Genomic DNA, 21,456 nt, shown 5'->3' with positions numbered 1-21,456 from the left:
TTTATCTCGTGTGAAAGATGATAGTGTGCCGGTTGTGGTATGTGTGTTAGTGTGGCAGAGGGTGCGTATTAGGGCTCTGCGCATCAAGGACAGCATCGATTGAGGAGCGTCTATTGTTTTCTGTCCCTGTTTCTCTCCCTGCTCGCCCGAATTCCTTTTTCCCTCAGCTCATGCTTTCTCCATCGAGAACGTTAACATGTTCGTCCTCCTCCTAACCCCGACTCCACTGGACCATCATGGGTAGTACGAGCTTGCATGGGCTTTCTCCGCCGCCAGTAGTCTCTGCGGCGTCTACCCGCTGAATATCCATCTCCATCCGTTCCCCATAACAAATCATATCTCTCTACCAGACTCTCTCTTCACAACCTTCCCCCACTCCCGCACACCGCTACTCTTCGTACCTCTTTTCCACACCAATTCCACTCTCTCAGAGCAAAACTATGTGCATGCCTCATGCCTCGTCTATCACCCACATCTCCTCCAAGGCCACCTTCTTCTTCTTCTTCATCTTCTTCTTCTTCTTCTTCTTCTTCTCTCCATCACCTCTCTAAAGAGAGACTCCCTCTGCTCTGCGCTCAACACTTTTAATGATCTCCGAGTCACCATCAAGAAAAATAATTGTTACCACCACAAAACACTTCCCGCCAAGATTCTTTCCAACCCACACTTTTCTCTCTCAATGGGGGAAATACTCTCCAAGGAAATGGAGTTTTCCACCGTTCTATGCAAAAAACGCGAGTTGTCAACGTAGTGTCGAAGGTTTGTGTCTTTCTCCAGAGAATTCGTATACTGTGAGAATTTTCAGAAGAAAGATAAAACTCTATTAAGCGAAATTCAATGTGGAGCAAAATAATTATTGTTGAGCTTCTTCTACTTTATCGCTTGTGTAGAATGTGATAGCTTGATCCACTTCTCATTTCCTAAATTAATGATCATATTTTAGAAATTTTGCTTGATCATCTTCCTGGAATATCCCATTCTCTACCTCCACTTGTAATGGAGGATGTAATTCAATTATCGCATTCTATTTATGATTTTTACACAAATATACGGCTTATACAAACTCATATTCACTAAAAATGTTATTATTACCACCTACAGAAAGCTTCATAACTCACAATGATTCTGTTCAAAGACATCCATGATCTGCAAATTAATTATTTGTTTTGCATTCTGATCATCAATTGTTATTATGATTTATCTGATAAGTTCGCGTGATTATGATTTCTCCATCTTCTATATTATTATTCTTAGGAGAGAGAAGGGTTGTGTTTGTTCGTTTGTTCGCATCAAAATATGTCAACTTGTGGATTGCATACCGGAAAAACGGGAATGATTTAGATCTCCAAATTTTGCACATAGATTCTAAAAATATCAATCTCGTGCACCTGGAAGATCAAATTTCAATTTTCCTTCCAGATTATTCAGAATTAATGTTCAAATTTCATTAATGGTACACACGATATCATGAAAAAAAAATCATCAAATCATATTAAAAAAGAAATTTGAAATTCGAAATTCGAATCAAATCGATATTAAAAAAGGAACATCTGTTCCTATTATCGCTTTCTACCTGAAACCACTTAACCTCAATAATATTGTTCTGATAATTATTGATTAATATTTTCAATAATAATGATAATAGTTTTATTATGAATATAATAATAGTATTGTTTTGATAATTAATAAATATTTCCATTTTCACGGACTCTGTATAATAATATGGTGAATGCCAAACAGCTGCATGAAAGAAATAATCTCAAAAACATCTGTTTAGAAAAAACATAGTTTTGAAACTTCGTTTTTCTGATGCAATATTCAGGTCTACAAGTGACATGGTTTATTAATTTTCAGCTAGAACAGTTTTTTGAGACAAAGTGCTAAATAAACGTCTACAGTCTCATCAATGCAGTATTGGCAATATAAGAACGCATGCAGTAAATATGTCTTTGAATAAAGGTGTTGATATTTACAAGAAGAAATTATTCTCTTCTATTTATATTTAATTAAAATTCCAAATTATTCGAGCCCTGATAGAATGACTGACTCACTGTACTGTCAGTCGAGAATTTTAATATTAGAATGAGGGATATTTTGGCAAGCTGAGCAAAAAATAAGGTCAGATGCTCCTTTTCGTTATACTGTCTCTTCAAATGAAAAATGAGTTTTGTGGGTTGTCAAAACTCCCTCTGAAAGGGAAACTACTCAACTTATTCTATCTTTAAGTGAAATAACAATGATCATCCATCCATCTATCATCTTCTATAATATAATAAGGAAAAGAACTGGATTATACAAGTATACAGGTGTAAAGTATAGGAAAATTATGTTTGACGCATCATCACGTCTGAACTACTGGACTGATTAACTTAAATTTTGCATATAGATTCTTATTGAATGAAAAAGACTAAGAAATTGTTAAAAAACCACTGATTTATTGATAATTAGGAAGACCAGATTCGGTTATTACACCATTGTCAAACTCTGGTAAACTAAAACTAAATACAAGAGCAGCAGAATTTATACTAGTAGGTGAGTACTGCTATTGGTCGAGGGCATGAACGCCTGCCATTGGCCTAGCTAGACAGTCTCCTCCCACTCAACGGTGTGACAAAATGGCGGCTTAAGCAACAGAATCGCCATGATGATAAAATTTACTTCCAGTACAAAATAAGAACCAAGAAAACAAGTGTAAAAAATAATAAAACAAATATGTAAATGGAAAAACTATTGACTATTGTAAGCACACATAAATTTTTCAGTTTGTCAAGTTTTCAATTATTTGTCATGCTTCCAGTTGTTGTATGGAAGCAGCAAAACATTTCTCATAAAAGGGAAATTAGAAGATAGGTATGATTGGGAATCCTTTTCGAATGATAAAAACAGATTTTCCGTCGCACCCAAATTTTTTCCGCCATTTTGAATCCAACTTCTTTTTTTTTATTGAAAGGTGATCATATGATACATGATTCCGATACAAGATTTCCAGAGAAAAGGTATGGTGAAAACCGCACATTGATATCTCAAACCTTTCAAAATTTATTCTCATTCATTTCATTTATTATAGTATACTGGCTTAAACACGTATACACGTGTAAAGGATAGGAAAATTATGTTTGACGCATCATCACGTCTGAACTACTGGACTGATTTACTGGAAATGCTGCATATAAATTCTTAATCAACCGAGGATTCATAGGCCTATTTTCAATTCTTCTAGATTTTATTACGTCAAGTTTTCAGTTTTGTGAAGTTATAAATAGACCCTTGCGACGCGCAAGTTACCTGCTAGTATATCATGAATTCATTAAATTTATGATAGAATCATTAGAACCATGAATCATTTAATATCATGTAATGATTTTTTTTCGACAGTTCCAGCAAAGAATAGAAAATCTATCATATATAATATCATTTCTAAGTTATTTTCTAGTTCCAGTAGGCTAAAAAATCCAGGATCCTATTAAAGATGGATTTTTCTGAATATTCACACAATACAATATAATGTAGAACGCTTCAGATTTCGAACAATAACTTCGAACAAGGAATTTATAACTGAATTACAAAACAGCATCTATCTATACGTAGAATTGAACATTTTAACATCTTATTCGCATAACTGGAAACTGACGTTTCTGATATGATTATGGTTCAATAGTGCAATATGAGAATGGTTTGAACAAAATGTAAGAGAATATTAACAATTGATGGGATATAGTAATCTATTCAACTATAACAAAGTTAGTATAGGCATAGATTGGAGAAATAGCATTTCTTTGCTCTATGGTATAGGCTATTCAACTCTAGGCTTATAATACTAATTTACATTATCAGCACCCATTTATTCAATACTATTCTCATATGAAGGTCTCTGCTCAATTCTAAAGCATCATAGCACAATGAACCAAGTGATAATTTGTTGAACAATAATATCGAAAATTAAGTCCTCAGGTTAAAACAAGTTTGATGTTTTTATTCACAATTTTCCCGTGAAGATTGAGAAAACAAAAATTTCTTTCTCATTATATTATCCATGACTTGCATAAAAAAGCTACTAAATGTCTTGTTATAGATTCTCATCAGGAGATTTATAATAGACTGTAATGAAGAGCAGTTTTGGTATGTTATCTCCAAATATTTTATCAAGGGTATATCCGTGCAATTGAGCTCATGTTGATACATTGATCTGAACTGGTATGTGTTGGTATCTCCAGCTCCATATCCAATCGAAATATGTTGCCGAGTTGGAATGTTTTTCAAGAGATCATCGATAACAAACCTTAAGCATGAGATTGTTGAGTGTTCGGAATATGAACAACCTTCGAAGGTTTTTATGTGGCTAAGCTCTGTTCATCATAGCGAACCACCACTATAAGAGATCTGAAAATTTAAGGTTCAACGTAATTAGAAGTAGAGAGAATGCGAGCGCCCAAGTTCAATCCATCTTTTTTCTTTGCAGCGTGGATTATTTTGACGATAAAGCTAGCAGAAGAAGCTAAATCATTATTTTCAGGAAAGGCACCGCTCCGCTTCCCAGCTTACTTCCGAGCAGTAATGGAAGTAGAGCCGAAGTCAACGGCGATCGCAAACTAGATGAACTTTCTCAAGAAACTCTCATCAATCAATCATTAGGTTGCCGCTACTCTCCAAACCCATCCAATAAACAAGCGAGTCTGTCTCTGCCATGTTTCCTCTCTCCAAATAACTTCTACAAGAATGACAAAAATAAGCGCCCGTTATCCGGAAATGTATGAGGAGGATGAAGATTGTGTTATGAATGACATTTTCCTAAAACGATCAAATCTGGCAAACAGAGCCTCCTTGGAAGTGGTTTTCTGATTTGATCTGCGCACTCACACAGCAGCGAGCGCTACTTTTATAACAAAAGGAAAGATTGAGTTTTTATGTGTGGAGCTGTTTTTCTTGAGAAGCTGTCTTCATGAACGACAACGGATTAGCTAGATTGCATTGGAATACTCTATTGCACTCCTGAGATTGTGATAATACATTATGCTTGATACGATAGACAAGCATACGAGCGACGCTTAATGTATGAGGATGTAACAGTCGGATGTTTGGTACAGCATTCTCATAAAACTGTTTCCCAATTCCAACAATCAATCTCTAACTATACTATAAAATATCATTATACATAATTATTCTCCAGCTTAGAATTCTTCCTTCTCCATCTACCGTGTTTCCAATTATTTTATTCGAGCTCCACTTATCAAATGTGGTCTATCATGCTCTTGGTCATTTCTCATGCTCCTTTTAGAATGAACAGTTTATATTATATGGAGCTATGAACAAAAGAAGTGAATTATCTTATATGAGAATAATGAATTACTATGAATATCCTATTAATTTACGTGTTCCCTGATGAATTTTCTAAACAATCGACATTTAACTTGTATTGAGTCTTTGAAGTTTGCTTTTATTAACAGACTTTCATCTTTGTCAATCTACTAAGGTTTTTGGAATAAACTTAGAATAATTATTGATCTTGAATATCAGTGTTCTGACGCAGTTTCAGAGTTCTAAATCCATTTCAATTTCTGAATCCATTTTCAAGTGTTACAAGCCCACGAACAACGCTAGTCTTGTCACCATGTGATCAATAGGAGAGTGGCAATTGTCTCGGAGGTATTGGAAACATGCTCCAAAGCGCAGTACGCTTCGCAGTGCAGTGCAGCTGGCTCCTGCTCCAACTTGTATGCATGGCTTATCTGATCTGGTTTAATAGAACGGAACCTCATAGATTGGCTTGATCATTTGATGTTTACTACGCCAATTCCTCCCCTGGGAAATTCATTCTAATAGGACTGCACTTAATCAAGTTAAGATGAATATTCTGTGATATTGTATCACCACGTTGACACCACAGCAGCTGGGGCTATTACGCCAATTCGCATTCAAGTAATAGCACTGTTGAATTATTATTTCTGGAAACTGGAGACTCCCGCCAATTGCTTTTCGGGAATGTAATATTCTCTTCCAGTCCATCCATCCCATAGTGTCTTATGCTGTAATAGGATGGTTTGAGATGGCTGTTTAGTTCTATGTGACTGATAGTTGCAGCTATATAATATTATTGAGGATGAGCCATAGGCTTGACCAGTACTAGCTTACTCGAATATTAAACAAAATGGACGATCTGTTGCAATACCCATGTCTTAATTCAGATTCACTATCTTCTAAACATTCCACAAATTAATGTTGTACCAGAGAAAAATTCCATACTGAGAAGACAGAGCTGTGCATTTAAAACATAACGCCAGGGAAAATTTCCGTTTATCGTTCAACTCTACTGTACAATAAATAATCAATTCTCCATTCATTTCTAACTGTGAAGATTACTTTATCTTGTTCAATTATGAAACAATTAGATAATTTCAAGCTTTAATTAATGTTGTTAAATGTCTCACATACTTACAAATTCTATTGATGAGAAAATATATACTCACGGAGACAAAAATAATCAAGACATTTTTATCAGTATCTTCATCATATTTACTATCAACGTTAGTAGAAAGAAGGTTCATCACTCACAGGTGTAAGATTCGAAGTGGTGGGGGGAATGCCAGCGTGACGTCACGTGTAGTAAAAAGTGATAGAGTAACCACACTGAGCATACAGTTTATTACTTTCCTTGTCCTATTACCATAGGTAAGGAAAGTATTGCTTTCCGAAAAAAATTAAGGTACCCCAATTTCTAAATTTCTATACGTTTCAAGGTCCCCTGAGTCCAAAAAACTGGTTTTTGGGTATTGTTCTGTATGTGTGTGTGTATGAGTGTATGTGCGTCTGTGTACACGATATCTCATCTCCCAATTAACGGAATGACTTGAAATTTGGAACTTAAGGTCCTTCCACTATAAGGATCCGACACGAACAATTTCGATCAAAAGCAATTCAATATGGCGGCTAAAATTGCGAAAATGTTGTCAAAAACAGGGTTTCTCGTGATTTTCTCGGAAACGGCTCCAACGATTTTGATCAAATTCATACCTAAAAAAGTCATCGATAAGCTCTATCAACTGCCACAAGTCCCATATCTGTGAAAATTTCAGGAGCTCCGCCCCATCAATGCAGATAGATTCCCAATTATCAGGCTTCAGATACAATTGAAACAATGAAAATCAAGTGGAGTAGATTGAGCATGAAAATCTCTACAATTAATGTTCAGTAACATTTTCACCTAAAATTGAAAATAAGCTTTAAATTCGAGAAAATGTGATTATTCAATTGCAAATTATTGTTGATTCTATTAAATCATTCACTATGAAGAGATAGCAGACCTCATGTGTGTCTCCAGCGTTATTGCCCTGTCACCAGCTGGCTCAAATATTTGAATAGTAGACTTGAGATGCGCGGGAACACTAGCGTCAGTGATCAATTTTCATAACGGCAAGGAAAGTTGTGTGAGTGCGCCACACCAGATTTTTCACTGTATCTTTAAATACATCGTCATTTAATCCCCTCAAGATTGACCTAGAACTTGAAAATTCTCCATACTTATAGCGAATTAATCACCGATTCTAATGATGCTCAAATCAAATCAAATCAAATCTTTATTTGTCCCAAAACATAATTACAATGACAAGAATGGTTATAAATGAAAAAAGTAAAATACAATATAAAATGAAAAAGAAAAATACCATTAATAGGATTATACATAACTATATTAAAAACGGGAAGTCCCTGCAAGGTTCGAGAACCTGAGCGCAGAGGCCGAGTGTTTAATGCTTAACAGTACAAGAAAATAATAATGGGATATTATTAAGAAATAGGGAAAAAAGTGAGTCAGGAAGGGAAGAGAAAGAGCAGAGTGAAGGCATAGGGGAAAGTAAAGAATAGTTGAAATTTTTTTAGTATCCTCCCAATTCGTTTCACTGAATAACAATGAAGTGTCATCAGCAAAAGCGATTGAAACACCATTTTTCAATTCTAACTTGAGAAGATCATTAATGTAGATTAGGAAGAGAATCGGCGACAAGACTGTTCCTTGTGGAAGACCGTAATCAGTGAGTTGTTCAAGGCTGGTTTTATTATCAATTTTGAGCATTTGGAATCATGTTGCTCAATATTTCAAGTTCATTCAACTTGTATGAATAAAATGAAGCTGAAAGTTTTTCAAGAATCTAAACACGTGACACGAAAAATTTAATAAGCTGGAAAAGCGTTAGTAGACAACGTTATACTATTATAATTTCAGATTAATCTATAAAAATTTTGATAAACCAATGCATTGCAATAAAACAATAAACCGATCCCGATATATCCAATGAATTTCATTTATATGAATGCACTGAACACATGCTGGTATCGAGCACATGCTCTACGAGAATAAAAAATATCTCATCCCCGAAATTCACAAGCCGATGTATAGCTTAACTACAAAATATAAACACGACCTAGAAGATAAGGAAACCTTAAGGGTTTCAAAGGGAAGATTAGGAGGTGGGTTTTTTGCTTTCATATTGTAAAATGCTTGTATTATTCAAATGTTTTGATAATTATTGTAAAGCAGAAACAGAAAGCTTGCATGTCAGAAAATGTTTGTGTTATATAATTTGACTATAGGTCACCGTATGATTTTGAAGAATGCGATATTCTGCCTACTCTGTACTACAGCCTACGTCACGGCTGCAGTTCCCCCACTCCAATTGCATTTCAACTAAAATACTATAGATGAGTGACCAATCTTCTGTCTACTAACTTTGACTTACTATAACTTAATGTTTGTTACTCATACCAGCTGATTTTTTTCTTATCTGTGATGCGGAGCTGTACAAGAATTCTCAAAGTGTACCTTCGATAACTTCAACTCAAGGTTCGCTTATATTTTTCATCTCTATAATTTCCAGGTATTTTTTTATTATAATCCTAATGGGATTCAAGCAGAAGATATTGGATTGGAAGATATATTGGAATTCATGAGATATAAATTTTACATGAGTGGTGCAAGTAATTCAGTTGAAGCATTTGATGGAAAGCTAGTTTCCATCATTCAAATGCACCTGGCCTGTTGTGAAATTTTATGACTTAATTCCAATAGAAGCAGATTCCGTGTTAGAGTTATTATTTTCGTATCGGAAAACGGGTAACTTCCATAACAGTTTCAACTCATGAGCCTATATGTAGTGTAATAGAGGTCTATATTCTGAACTGGGCCGGCGGGTGAGAGATTTACTCACTCATTGCAGCAGCGTTTTCGAAGGCAAAGTGTGACATTTATATTCAATGGGACGGGTGAAATCGTTATAGCTTTGAGTTGCAGTTGCACAGTGAGCTTATCCATCCATCCATCTGATACAGCTCTGGCCCAGCATAGTGGTAGTTCGCAACTTTATTGTGTTAAAATCGGCGCCTAAACCATTCCAGACTGATATAAAGTTATTCACTTTGCAATAGTTGCGTCAAACGTGCAAGTAGTCTAGCTGGACCGTATCTGTATCTAGGCCAGCCTCAATAGCATTGCCTTATTCCAGCCAGTTTATTACTATAGTGACATTCACTGAAAACTGTCACAATTGGTTGTAAGGGGATCATTGATGTTATCTACAACGAATGCTGACTGTATAAAGTGGATCTGACTGTAGCACTTGGCCGGAACTCTGGATTCTCTGAACGTACCAATAGCCCCCAACGCGTTTACTACTTATTACCTCCGGCTTTAGTTTACGACTTAGCAAAGTAACAAGAGGCTGAACTTGATGTGACAGCAGTCCAAAGTTTTTATACCGAACGAACATTCATGTGCTGCATTGCATGTCTAATTATGCAGCAGGCAAATGAAATAGAATTACATACTGCCACTTTTGTTCGGAAAATCTGTATTCTCTGTATCTCACTGACAGTTGTTGATTAAACCACATTATAACTTACTAATTTCGATTTTTTCCATGTTATGGAAAAATGCTGCAAAATGAGAGAAATCACCTGAACAATCAATCTCCATGTGTTTGGAGATATTATAAGATATTTTAGTAGCTTGAAAGAACTTTTATGTACATTTCTTCCATAATTATTATATATACTCAGGTTTTATTGTAGAAGCATCCTAATTATACAAGATGTGTTTTATTTGAATATTTGGAAATTGTAAAAAAAATCAATGAAATCATATAGCGGGGAAGCGATCGCGCTAAGCTACGACGGGATAAGTCGAGCTCCATGCGCCTGCTACTCCTATTCCAAGAGTCAAACTCCTTAGAATTCAATCTACGAGTTTAAAAATCACGTCTCGGTGGTTCGCAACCCACCTAAAGCTATGGGTCCACCTATATCTTATCATCATCTATTTGATTACCGTACTCACGCACAAGCCTACAGCTAATGTTGACATCCACAAAGGAAAAAATATATAGAAAGTGAACATTTCTATGATTTTTGAAATTAGGAGTCATTCAGGATAGAGTTATGGACATATTGAATAGTGAAGTTGTGATAGAGGCTTCAGACTGGGGTTTTTGTATGCACATGAGACACTCAACTCTGCTGTTTGCTCAGATCTCATTGTGGATGATATAAACTCTGTAATATCCAAATCAGCTCAGAATATAGCTCTACTATATACCCAGCAAACCAAAAACTTAGCACGTGTTCGCGTATGGGTAGTGAGTGTATGAACACTGGTGGAATGATGAGGGGGGGGGGGTTTGCCAGCACTCAAGGCAGCACTCACTTAACACGTAATAAGCCAGAGTCTTTCTTCGAGAAGGCAAAACCTTTCTAAAAGCTGAAGAGTTATTTTCCTTTCGAGGACGCTTTCGCTTCGCAACGTGAGTAAATAGAGCTATCCTTGTTTTTGTCTTTTCAAGGGCTATGAAAAACTTTTCCTTCTCCAACAAAGAGAAGTTGACTCCTCTTGACTTGCTTCCGACTGGAATTTCGAACTCATAAAAGCAAGTCCTAATTCGTGGCAAGTGCTTCGACCTTATTTGCATGGGTAGATTCCATGATAAAACTACTATAAAAGTCCATTCCAATAAAGGTGTCAGGGCGAGATAAGAGCAGCTTCAAAGTGCCTCGGATGAAGCCTCATTATACATATCCTCAATTCGAGTTCACATTACTGTACTAGAACTTTCCTCTCAAAATCCTTGTTTCATGGATTCTTATCAGGACTGGGAAATCCTATTTCCATTCTACATATATATGGTTCAACATCATTCATTCAGGAACTATGTTGAAGATAACGAGTTTCCCATTGAATAGCTGCCTATCTACAACTCAATCACTCAGTATCTAACAGTTCGATGTCGTAAATAGTAACGTGACAGAAGAATAATAGATATAACAGAAGCTGGAGCACACAAAATTAGAGAAATAATGCAGAAGTGGATGAATTACAGATAAAATGTTAGAACTCGAGTGTTTCATCACTCATAATCGATTAAATTACATGATTTAATAAATCGTTAAAAAAATCAATCTCACTAATTTCAATAACAGTATTAACATTTAGGGCCGGCCTCCGAGCTCGTAATTTAGCTAAGTTCTAGACTACCTTAGGACAGCTGGAGTCAGGAAATTGGCTTTCCGAAACGGAGCGTAGTCATAGCCCACGTTTAAATAGAATTTCGAAAAACTAGAAAATTGAACACAAAATAAAATAAAGTGAAAATAGTGTAAAGTTTCAGCTATTTTGTATTTTTTAGGGATGTTTAACTTCGTCAAGGAAAAACTTTTCCTTCTCCAACAAAGAGAAGTTGACTCCTCTTGACTTGCTTCCGACTGGAATTTCGAACTCATAAAAGCAAGTCCTAATTCGTGGCAAGTGCTTCGACCTTATTTGCATGGGTAGATTCCATGATAAAACTACTATAAAAGTCCATTCCAATAAAGGTGTCAGGGCGAGATAAGAGCAGCTTCAAAGTGCCTCGGATGAAGCCTCATTATACATATCCTCAATTCGAGTTCACATTACTGTACTAGAACTTTCCTCTCAAAATCCTTGTTTCATGGATTCTTATCAGGACTGGGAAATCCTATTTCCATTCTACATATATATGGTTCAACATCATTCATTCAGGAACTATGTTGAAGATAACGAGTTTCCCATTGAATAGCTGCCTATCTACAACTCAATCACTCAGTATCTAACAGTTCGATGTCGTAAATAGTAACGTGACAGAAGAATAATAGATATAACAGAAGCTGGAGCACACAAAATTAGAGAAATAATGCAGAAGTGGATGAATTACAGATAAAATGTTACATTTACATGTAAAAACTCGAGTGTTTCATCACTCATAATCGATTAAATTACATGATTTAATAAATCGTTAAAAAAAATCAATCTCACTAATTTCAATAACAGTATTAACATTTAGGGCCGGCCTCCGAGCTCGTAATTTAGCTAAGTTCTAGACTACCTTAGGACAGCTGGAGTCAGGAAATTGGCTTTCCGAAACGGAGCGTAGTCATAGCCCACGTTTAAATAGAATTTCGAAAAACTAGAAAATTGAACACAAAATAAAATAAAGTGAAAATAGTGTAAAGTTTCAGCTATTTTGTATTTTTTAGGGATGTTTAACTTCGTCAAGGAAAAACGTTTCCAATTATAGAAATGAGAGAATAAAGATTATCATTCCCCGTTTCGTAAAGCCAATTTTCTGACTCCAGCTGTTCAAAGTCTAGAGCTTTGATAAATCCCGAGCTCGGAAAACGGCCCTTAATATTTAATTTAGAAAGTTTCGATTGAAATGAGAAGGAATAAATCATAGACAATACACAAACACATTGAATATCAATATAGTACTTGCCTGACACTACTCTCAATTATTGGTCCGCATGCGAATACGTATAAATTGAGAACACGGAACCATTATAACAGGTATCGATTGACAGGTTCATTCCGCTTCATGATCTGGTTTCCTCATTCGCGAAATTCAATTCTGAGCTCAGAGTACATGGTGATGTTGAGCTTGTGGCAAGGCTTCCTTTATTCGGAGACAACATGTGTATCTGGTAAGAATGGGTGTCTGGTGCGTGAAGCTAGTAGTGGTGCCGGCGAGGTGGAATCCAATTTGAGCGGATCAAGCGAACGGTCGCCCGGAATCAAATCGAGATGGGAAGCTGCAAGCAGGCTGATTGAAACGCAAGCTGACCGAGATCCGATGGCAAATTTGGTTTTAATCGCACTTGATCCTAGCGAAACGTCATCACACACGGACAGCGCTCGGCAACTACAATTTAGCAGTCTTTATCTGTTGAGCTCAAGCCGCCACCCATCCCATCACAACAAATCGAGACCTTCTGGCGATCCCCAGAGTCCGGCTGTCCGTTATTAGGCACCCCAAATGACCGATTAAATAAATCCTTGCAGAATTATTTGGTCGGCTGCACTCTTAAAACCCCCGGCTGAGCCGGATATCCGACGGCATCGATTATTTCGCACTGTAAAGTTGAGCGCCTTTGCTGTGGATTTTCCATACCAGCTCAATCACTCAGACGCAATATGCAATCCCGTTTTATAGTACTAAAAGCCTCAACATTTGAGAGCACTCGTATAGTTTCTTTAGCATGAGATGAATTGCTTGTTGGATACAGCCTCTATTCCAACTAAATCCCCACTTTGCCACTCTGACAGAGAACCGAATGTAGGAGCCGAGATAAATTGGAAGATAGGTTACCCTGCCCAGACCTATTATAATGATGTGTGCCTGCATCCAAGAGAAACGAGTCCTTGAAGCTCTAGCCAGTCGATAAATCTATTTTACAACTCAATCTATTCTCATCAAGCCATTGACTATTGACAAAGTCGCTATCACGACAATATTCAAATGAACATCAGAATATGAATCTGACCAGTACTTATATAAATTTAAGAGGAGAACTATTCACAGTTCGAATGCTGTGAAATTCAAATCAGAATCCAGAAATCCATGAATTGACAACTACAGCTAAGATAAGATTGAAATCTTCATATTGGATGTCGATTACTACAACATTACACTTTCAAAAACCTCCACCTATGTTTTGTTCTTCTTGGATAGTTGTGGATAGGTTGACAGATATCACTCCAGTTTTCGAATCGATAATGTTCAAATATGATAGGATAGAAAAGGCTGGATTCAAAACTCCACTCTGGTGTTCAGTCCATCTTGGAATGGGAAAGTTCTTTCGATATTTCTGACACAAACAGATTATTGGCAGGATAGAATTAGTAAGGACTTGGCAGAGAAAATTGCTTCTGTCATAAGACATTAAAGCTTTATGTTCTAAACTCATATTGTAACAAATACATCTAGAATCGAAAATCATTCAGTGATGCTGTGTTATTCATAATCCTATAGCAACGATGACTTCTTTTTTCTAGAAGGCAATAAAATAGTATCCGATGAGGATTAGAAAAGTACAGCGCCCTTATATGAAAAGGTCAAAATAGACTATCGCAAAATGTCAAATGGATAATGATGGACCTTCCATTCACAAGGAGACATTTATTCAATTTGAAATCTTCAAAGTATTGCATAATCTTGAATTTTGAGAGAGAAACAAGAAATCGTTCGGATGATTCTTGTCGAGAACCACATAATTATTTGGTTTGTATAAGAACACGGAATGGCTTGAATTTGCATAAATTTACATAATTTGCATAATTGCACAATCATTTATGATCTCAGACTATATAAGATCTATCAATATTTTCCAATACCTTTGACTATTTTTTTATATCCATTGATGTTAAAAACAGCGTGAGTGTGATTGACAATTATTAATCTGATTATAGTCACAAGAAGATTTTTTTTCAAAAGCATTCAACAAGCAATCAGAAAAGTTCGTAAAAACAACCATTGACAGAATGGAATTAATTGACGAAGATGAAAGCGAAATCAAATAGTGTACACTGGCTGATGGGGTGTGGAAATCAAAATAGAAAACAAATTGACAATCACTAACACTACTATCACAAAAGCGAGTCATTCCCTCCCAACAAAATGGTTCCCAAACTCTTCTCCTCATCTGTGACTTCCTACTTTTTCACCTTTTATTCATTTCCATTGAGTAAGCTCATTTCTGGCTTCAAAGGTGAGTAGCTCTGTGTGTATGCAAAAAGATCTTGGCAGATGCATTAAGGCGGTCTACTCCTGATTCGCAGAAGAATGCATATCAAGTGGAAAATGAGCTTGGCAATATGATTACACCGAATACGTTTTATGTACAGTATGAGATGAAAATTTAATGCCATTCGAAAGAAGTGAGGTGAAGATGAAAAGGAGTTTTGCTGTTGGTTTCCATCACGTAGACGCTTTCTGTCGTGTTGTGTCCCCGTGTGCGTGACTTGATTTCATAGAATATCGTTTATATGTATAAAATTTCTGGCTTCTCTCTTATGTTACAATACCTTGCCTCGATATACGAATGGCAATATAAAGAGGAATTTAATAAACTGGAATAGCGGCACGTTGTGAAAAATGGAGAGCGAGATAAGGATGAGTGCCCTCAGGAATATAACATATTTTGATATGTTCTGTTTGATGCGTAAACTTCAGGCATAAAACATTTCAGAACTGCGGTTGCGAGTTGCACGGCCGATGTATCTGTAGATGAGATTCGTGATGATGTCATTTTTCTCCGACGGAAGTCATTAAATTTAATTCCATAAAGGTTTTATAAGGTTGCTGAATTTTTCTTATCGTATGAAAAATGCTGTTTATCAAGCACATCTGATGTATGATTTTCACGACTGTGAATTAGGTCTAGATGCATGGATGTGACGCCTCTCTGTAAGAATTTGAACATTTTCATGTCTATTAAGGTAAGATAAAGGAACTGAGGAAACGAAAAAAACCCGGTAATTTTGGGCGTCTTTGGCGTTATTTCAAATTTCTTCTAACACAACATTATTACACACCAGCTGAGCTTCTGTAGTAAATTTGAACATTTTCTGTTCATTTGTTCTCGATAAAGCTGAGAAAACTCTGGAAAAACGCAGTTTTTGTGCGTATTTTTGAAAATTTTCCCAAATCTGTTCTTAGTGCGCCTCTAAGGGCCAACTGAACAAATACCTACCAAATTTGAACGTTTTTGGTCCGGTAGATTTTCAATTCTGCGAGTGAGTGAGTCAGTCAGTCAGTCAGTCAGTCAGTGCAATTTCGCTTTTATATACTGTACTAGCCGTCAGGCTCGCTTCGCTCGCCATATCCGTCTAGCAATGGTGCTCCGCCCCCTGGACCCCCGACTGGGTCGTCCAAAAATGGGATCAGCGGGCTCGCTTCGCTCGCCTGCATGTGAACCTCAGCGGAAACTCTGTACAGAATTTGAACGTTTTATGTCAATTTGATCTCGAAAATTTGAGAAAACGTAGAAAAACGCTGGTAAAAACACCTGTTTTCTATATCGGCGTATCTTTGGCGAACAAAATTCTTCCACCTCAGCTAAACCTGTATACTGAGTTTTTTCTAATATATTTCCATCAATTATTATTGAAAAAGGTGAGAAAACGCAGGAAAGCTAAGAAAAACGTTGGAAAAACGCTAATTTTGGGCGTATCTTCGGCATTATTCCAAATTCCTTCTAACACAACATTATCGCACCCTAGCTCATATGACATATACATATACATATACTCATATGATAATGGTAATCACCGTTCATATTATCATGCTAAACATAGCTGAAACATAGAACTTGATGAAATATATAACATAATGGACATTCCAAAACAACAGCGTTCAGTGATATGTGATGATGAGTCACAATTATCATAAAACCTATTTATTTCATTCAAAACGTGATATTAATGATACAGTAACTACAAAATTCATTATCAATAATTTTATTCAAATTCTCCTTAATCCCTCATCTCCGGGAAGATAAACTGTAAGTTTTCAAAACCGCTATATAAATTACACAGACAAACTTCAAATTAACAATAGTTCTATTAAACAAACTTCGCATTCCCACTCCCTATCCTGGGCTACACAATAGCCTGGTATATCTATACTAGGAGATTGCGCAACTAATAAAACCTCCAATTCTGTGGCTCTACAGTTTCAGGTGAGTTGGGTAGTAAACCACTAAATCACTGAGTCCTAGAAGTCTTGGTGTAATACACCTGCTCCCTTTTTACATGATCATTCTTGCGTCTGTTCAATACAGAGCGATTGCGTTTTATGCTAACTGAAATGTTTATAGTTAAGCACAAACTTAAAAATTCACTTTGATAGTGGGCCAATGAGAATGATCAATTACCAACTATAATCTATAGCAGCATTTTCATTCGACTTCATTAACTCGAAGAGTTGTCAACATATTGATCATGGATGCTTCGAACACATGATATAGCTCTGAAGTTATTTTTCTGATAGAATGTAATGCTTGTCTGTTTCAGTTGAGTAAAGACTTGGGCTACGTGGTTTATTCGGCGCTGGGTTCGTTCTACATCCCCAGCTGCATAATGGTCTTTGTCTACATAAGGATCTACTATGCAGCGAAGGCGAGAGCGCGGCGAGGCATTAGAAAAGCACAAACCAGGTATGATGATTCTCATTTTTTCTCCAGGTATTTTGCTTAATAATCTCGCAAATGAGCCATGATATAGAACTCATGATACTATACTTGATAGTGATACATGATACTCATGATACGTATGGTACATTACTGCATATCATTCATAATATTATAGATAATATGAATATCACAACATCGTTACCAATTCACATACTGTGGATGTCAAAAGTAAGATCTATGGGAGATCCAAAATATGTAATAGCAGTAGAAACTACCATTCAATTTTTCATTTATGCAGAACCTATCCAATCGGATTATCAGTTGTTTCCTTTCTCGGATTCAATCCATATTATAATACATTGATTAATACAATACATTGATTCATCGGAATAATATATTATTAATATATCATCATGGAATCGAAATACAATTCTTATTGAATAATTTAAACAAACTCTTGTCAACTAATGCATGCATCTTTTTACTTACTGTAATCTATGAAAATTATTTGTAGATGGGAGAAGTATCTCTTGTCAGAAAAAGGTGCCACGGCTTCATCATTTATTTCAAGACCAACTGAGGGGGAAAACTCTATATTAAATTTTATACATTTTATCCACATTTGTGGAAATAAATTCGATGAGTCTCTCTCCGATGAGTATTTTAAAAAATACTCTGGTTTCGGATACTGAGGACTTATAATTCGGTAATAAAGTGGAAGGAAGATGGGATGATATACTTGGATAGTACGTTCAATAGAATTCCAGCTTAATCCGATAGAGAATTACTTTTCCAGCTGAAATTTATGTTCCGTTCACTTTCTCTTCGAAGTAATATTGCCTAGGTCAGTCAATTTCCAAAACAAACAAAGCCAGGAATGATAATATGATCTCAACAAGATTGTGACGTTGATCGCAACAAGATATTTTTCAAATTTAATCTAAACCCATTATCAAGGAGAAGCTGTGGAACCATATCACGTCATGATATAGAAGTCTAGAGTATGGAGTCTCTTGGTTTTTCATCGAATTTCCTTCACTCTATGAAGAAAATCACTCGAAGTTTCCTCTGAACTCCTATCAAGCGGAAGCAATTATGATCTGTTGTAGTCGAAAAATATGGCAAGCCATAAACTGCATGACTATGTTTCGAATTGCCGCGAAGAGCAGCTCCACCAAACCGCAGCAGCAACTTTTGGACCAGAATATAAATCAAGCTGGCGAATATGCGTCAGCGTATATCGTTCGGCCCTATTTATGACAGTATCGCAGTCGTTAGCCTAGATTTTCTCCTAATAAATCTTTGTTGCTTCATGAAAACAACCAGCGAGTCGATGCTGTAAATTATAACCAAGGTCAAGCACTCACTGTCCATAAGAACAATAACAGAGTTTGCATAGTTCACTCTCTGTTTTGGTGGGAACTTAGTCCCAGCTCTCCATTTCATCGTTTTGAGTTTAGGAAAGGTTCTGGAGTCAAAATACATCCATAATGGTAATGAATGAGGGAGATTTGTAAATAAACTAGTAGTTCTGTGAACAGTAGACCTCATGCAGTATTCTCATCCACAAGTACCTGATTGAAACTATAGACCTTATGGAAATACAGCGATAGACTGTCTTCTCCACACATCTGTGTAATCACTTGTCAGCTGATTTATGATGAATAATTCTATAGTATCGACGGAATAATAGAATAATATAAATCGACGGAAAATTGTATTCACTTGAAGACCTGGATAAACAAGAGGTCAAGACAGCTAAGCGGGCTAGAAGTGAGGAGTCGTCTCCAAGGATACTAGAAGAGGAAAACAAGAAATTCCATGGAAAGCAAACTGGAAAGAAAGGGAGAAAAGCGGAAGGGAATAGAAGCATAGAGAGTTACCTCACCAAACCCAGCGAGGCGCATGATGAAGGGAGAAAAGTGAGTGAACAGAGACCCTCAACTCAAGGAAAAAACTTTGTTGAGAAACCGGTGGAAAACAAGGAGGAAAGTCAAAAGACCGAAAAAGATACCACATAGCAGATACAGAGGGAAAATAGGACCGAATCTATTCAGAAATACGGAAGGAACAGCTCAAATACAAAATATAAAGTTATACACATTGGCACATACAACGCGAGGTCAGTTCTAGGGGAAGAGAAAATTATGGAGCTTGAACAAGCAATGAATGAAATTGAATGTGATGTGTTAGGCTTAGCAAAGATCAGAAGAAGCTATGAAGGAATAGGGGAGCGAAATAGTGGGCATGTATTCTGTCACTCAGCAGCCACAAGAAGAAATAGAGGAGTTGGCTTCTTTGTCAACAAAAATATTATTAAAGGCATTGCTGAGTTTGAACCTGTTTCGGATAGAATTGCATACATCAAAATATCAATTGGAAACAACAAGCTCATGATTATACAAGTTCACGCACCCACATCTGACAGTACCGAAGAAGAAATAAACAGTTTTTATGAGTCAATAGAAGAGGCAATAATCCAGAAGCAAACAGGAGAAAGGCTTATCCTCATGGGAGATTTTAATGCACAGGTAGCGAGAAATAGTAATGGGGAAGCTAGCATCGGAAACGAGAGAGGGGAGATGATGTTGGACTTTGCTCAGAGTAAGAATCTTATAGTAGTGAACACGCTCTTTAGCGGGAACATAGAAGAGAAATGGACGTGGAAATCCCCATCTGGAGGTCTGTACGAGCTCGACTATTTCATGGTGGAGGAGAATAATAGCCCTGTCCGAAACCTAAGAGTGATTGAAACATTCAAATACGACTCCGACCACATATTGCTGATGAGTGAACTAAAATTACATAGGAGAAGGTTCTTTATTAAACAGAAAATCACAAGATTGGATCAGACATGTTATGAGAGATATGTTGAAAATTTAACTGAAGAGATTAGAAAACAAAACATATCCCAAAATAGAAGTATGGAGGAAATATATAACTGTATCGTACAATCTATTAGAGTAGCTTTCAACAAATCTAAAAGAGCGCAGTGTAGAAAAAGAAGAAGCAAAAGAATCTCATCTGAAACAATGGAATTGATTGAAGAACGTGAGAGGTTGAACAGGATTGTATCAAAGACAGAAGAGGAAAAGGAAGAGCACAGAAATCTTAGAAGAAGAAATCTTCTTCATAGAAGAAGAATCAGGAGAGAGATAAAGGATTTTGAAGAGGATGTAATAAATTCAGTCATGTTGACGACTGGGTCAACTAAAAAGATAAATCAAGAACTGAGTACTACAAAAGCAAAATGGATCGCTAAATTAAATACTGATGATGGCATCACAACGGCAAGAAATCAAATCATAGATCACGTCTCGGAGTTCTATAAAGAATTATATAAGAGGGACAACACACATGAAATCCAACAAGTGATTGAAAATCAACAAACAAACGGCAGTGATTCTGAAGATTTGGAGATAATAGAGGCAGAAATAATAAATGCTATAAAAAGCCAAAAGAAAGGAAAAGCACCTGGCGAGGACGGAATAACAAGCGAATCATTGATAATAGGAATAGAAGAACTCCTGCAACCCCTTAAATTGTTATTCAACAAAATCCTGCGCGAAAAATCAATACCTTCAGCATGGAGAAAAAATAAAGTAATTATATTGTTCAAAAAAGGATCAAGACTGGATATAAAAAACTATAGACCAATCACTCTCCCCTCAGTAATTTATAAGCTATTCGCTTCAATAATAAAGAACAGATTGTTGAATAAAATATACGAAAACCACCCCACCGAGCAAGCAGGATTCAGACCAGGATACTCCACAACTGACCATCTTCAAACTGCAAATCAGATCATAGAGGAAGCCATCGAATACAACATACCACTCTACCTAGGTCTTGTGGATTTCCACAAGGCGTTTGATAGTCTCAATCACAGCAGGATGTGGGATGCCCTAGAGGAGTCTGGCATCGACATAAACTACATAGAAGTAATCAAGAGTTTATATGAAAATACAGTAATCTATGTAGAGCTGGAGGGAC

The 21,456-nt window shown here is 36.5% G+C and overlaps 1 protein-coding gene across 3 annotated transcripts in view; it reads left to right on the top strand.

Annotated features, from left to right (window-relative positions):
* LOC111056765 (alpha-2A adrenergic receptor) overlaps nucleotides 1-21,456 on the top strand; it is a 416,461-nt gene that overhangs the window by 325,630 nt on the left and 69,375 nt on the right. For all 3 annotated transcript variants that reach the window (XM_039439004.1, XM_039438995.1, XM_039439012.1), the window contains exon 3: nucleotides 17,345-17,487. In XM_039439004.1, the coding sequence (XP_039294938.1) occupies nucleotides 17,345-17,487 (143 nt within the window). The remainder of the gene's footprint in view (nucleotides 1-17,344; nucleotides 17,488-21,456) is intronic.

This window comes from Nilaparvata lugens, chromosome 1 (genome assembly GCF_014356525.2).
Source record: "Nilaparvata lugens isolate BPH chromosome 1, ASM1435652v1, whole genome shotgun sequence".
Lineage (NCBI taxonomy): Eukaryota > Metazoa > Arthropoda > Insecta > Hemiptera > Delphacidae > Nilaparvata > Nilaparvata lugens.
This window is presented reverse-complemented; position numbering and strand designations above follow the sequence as displayed.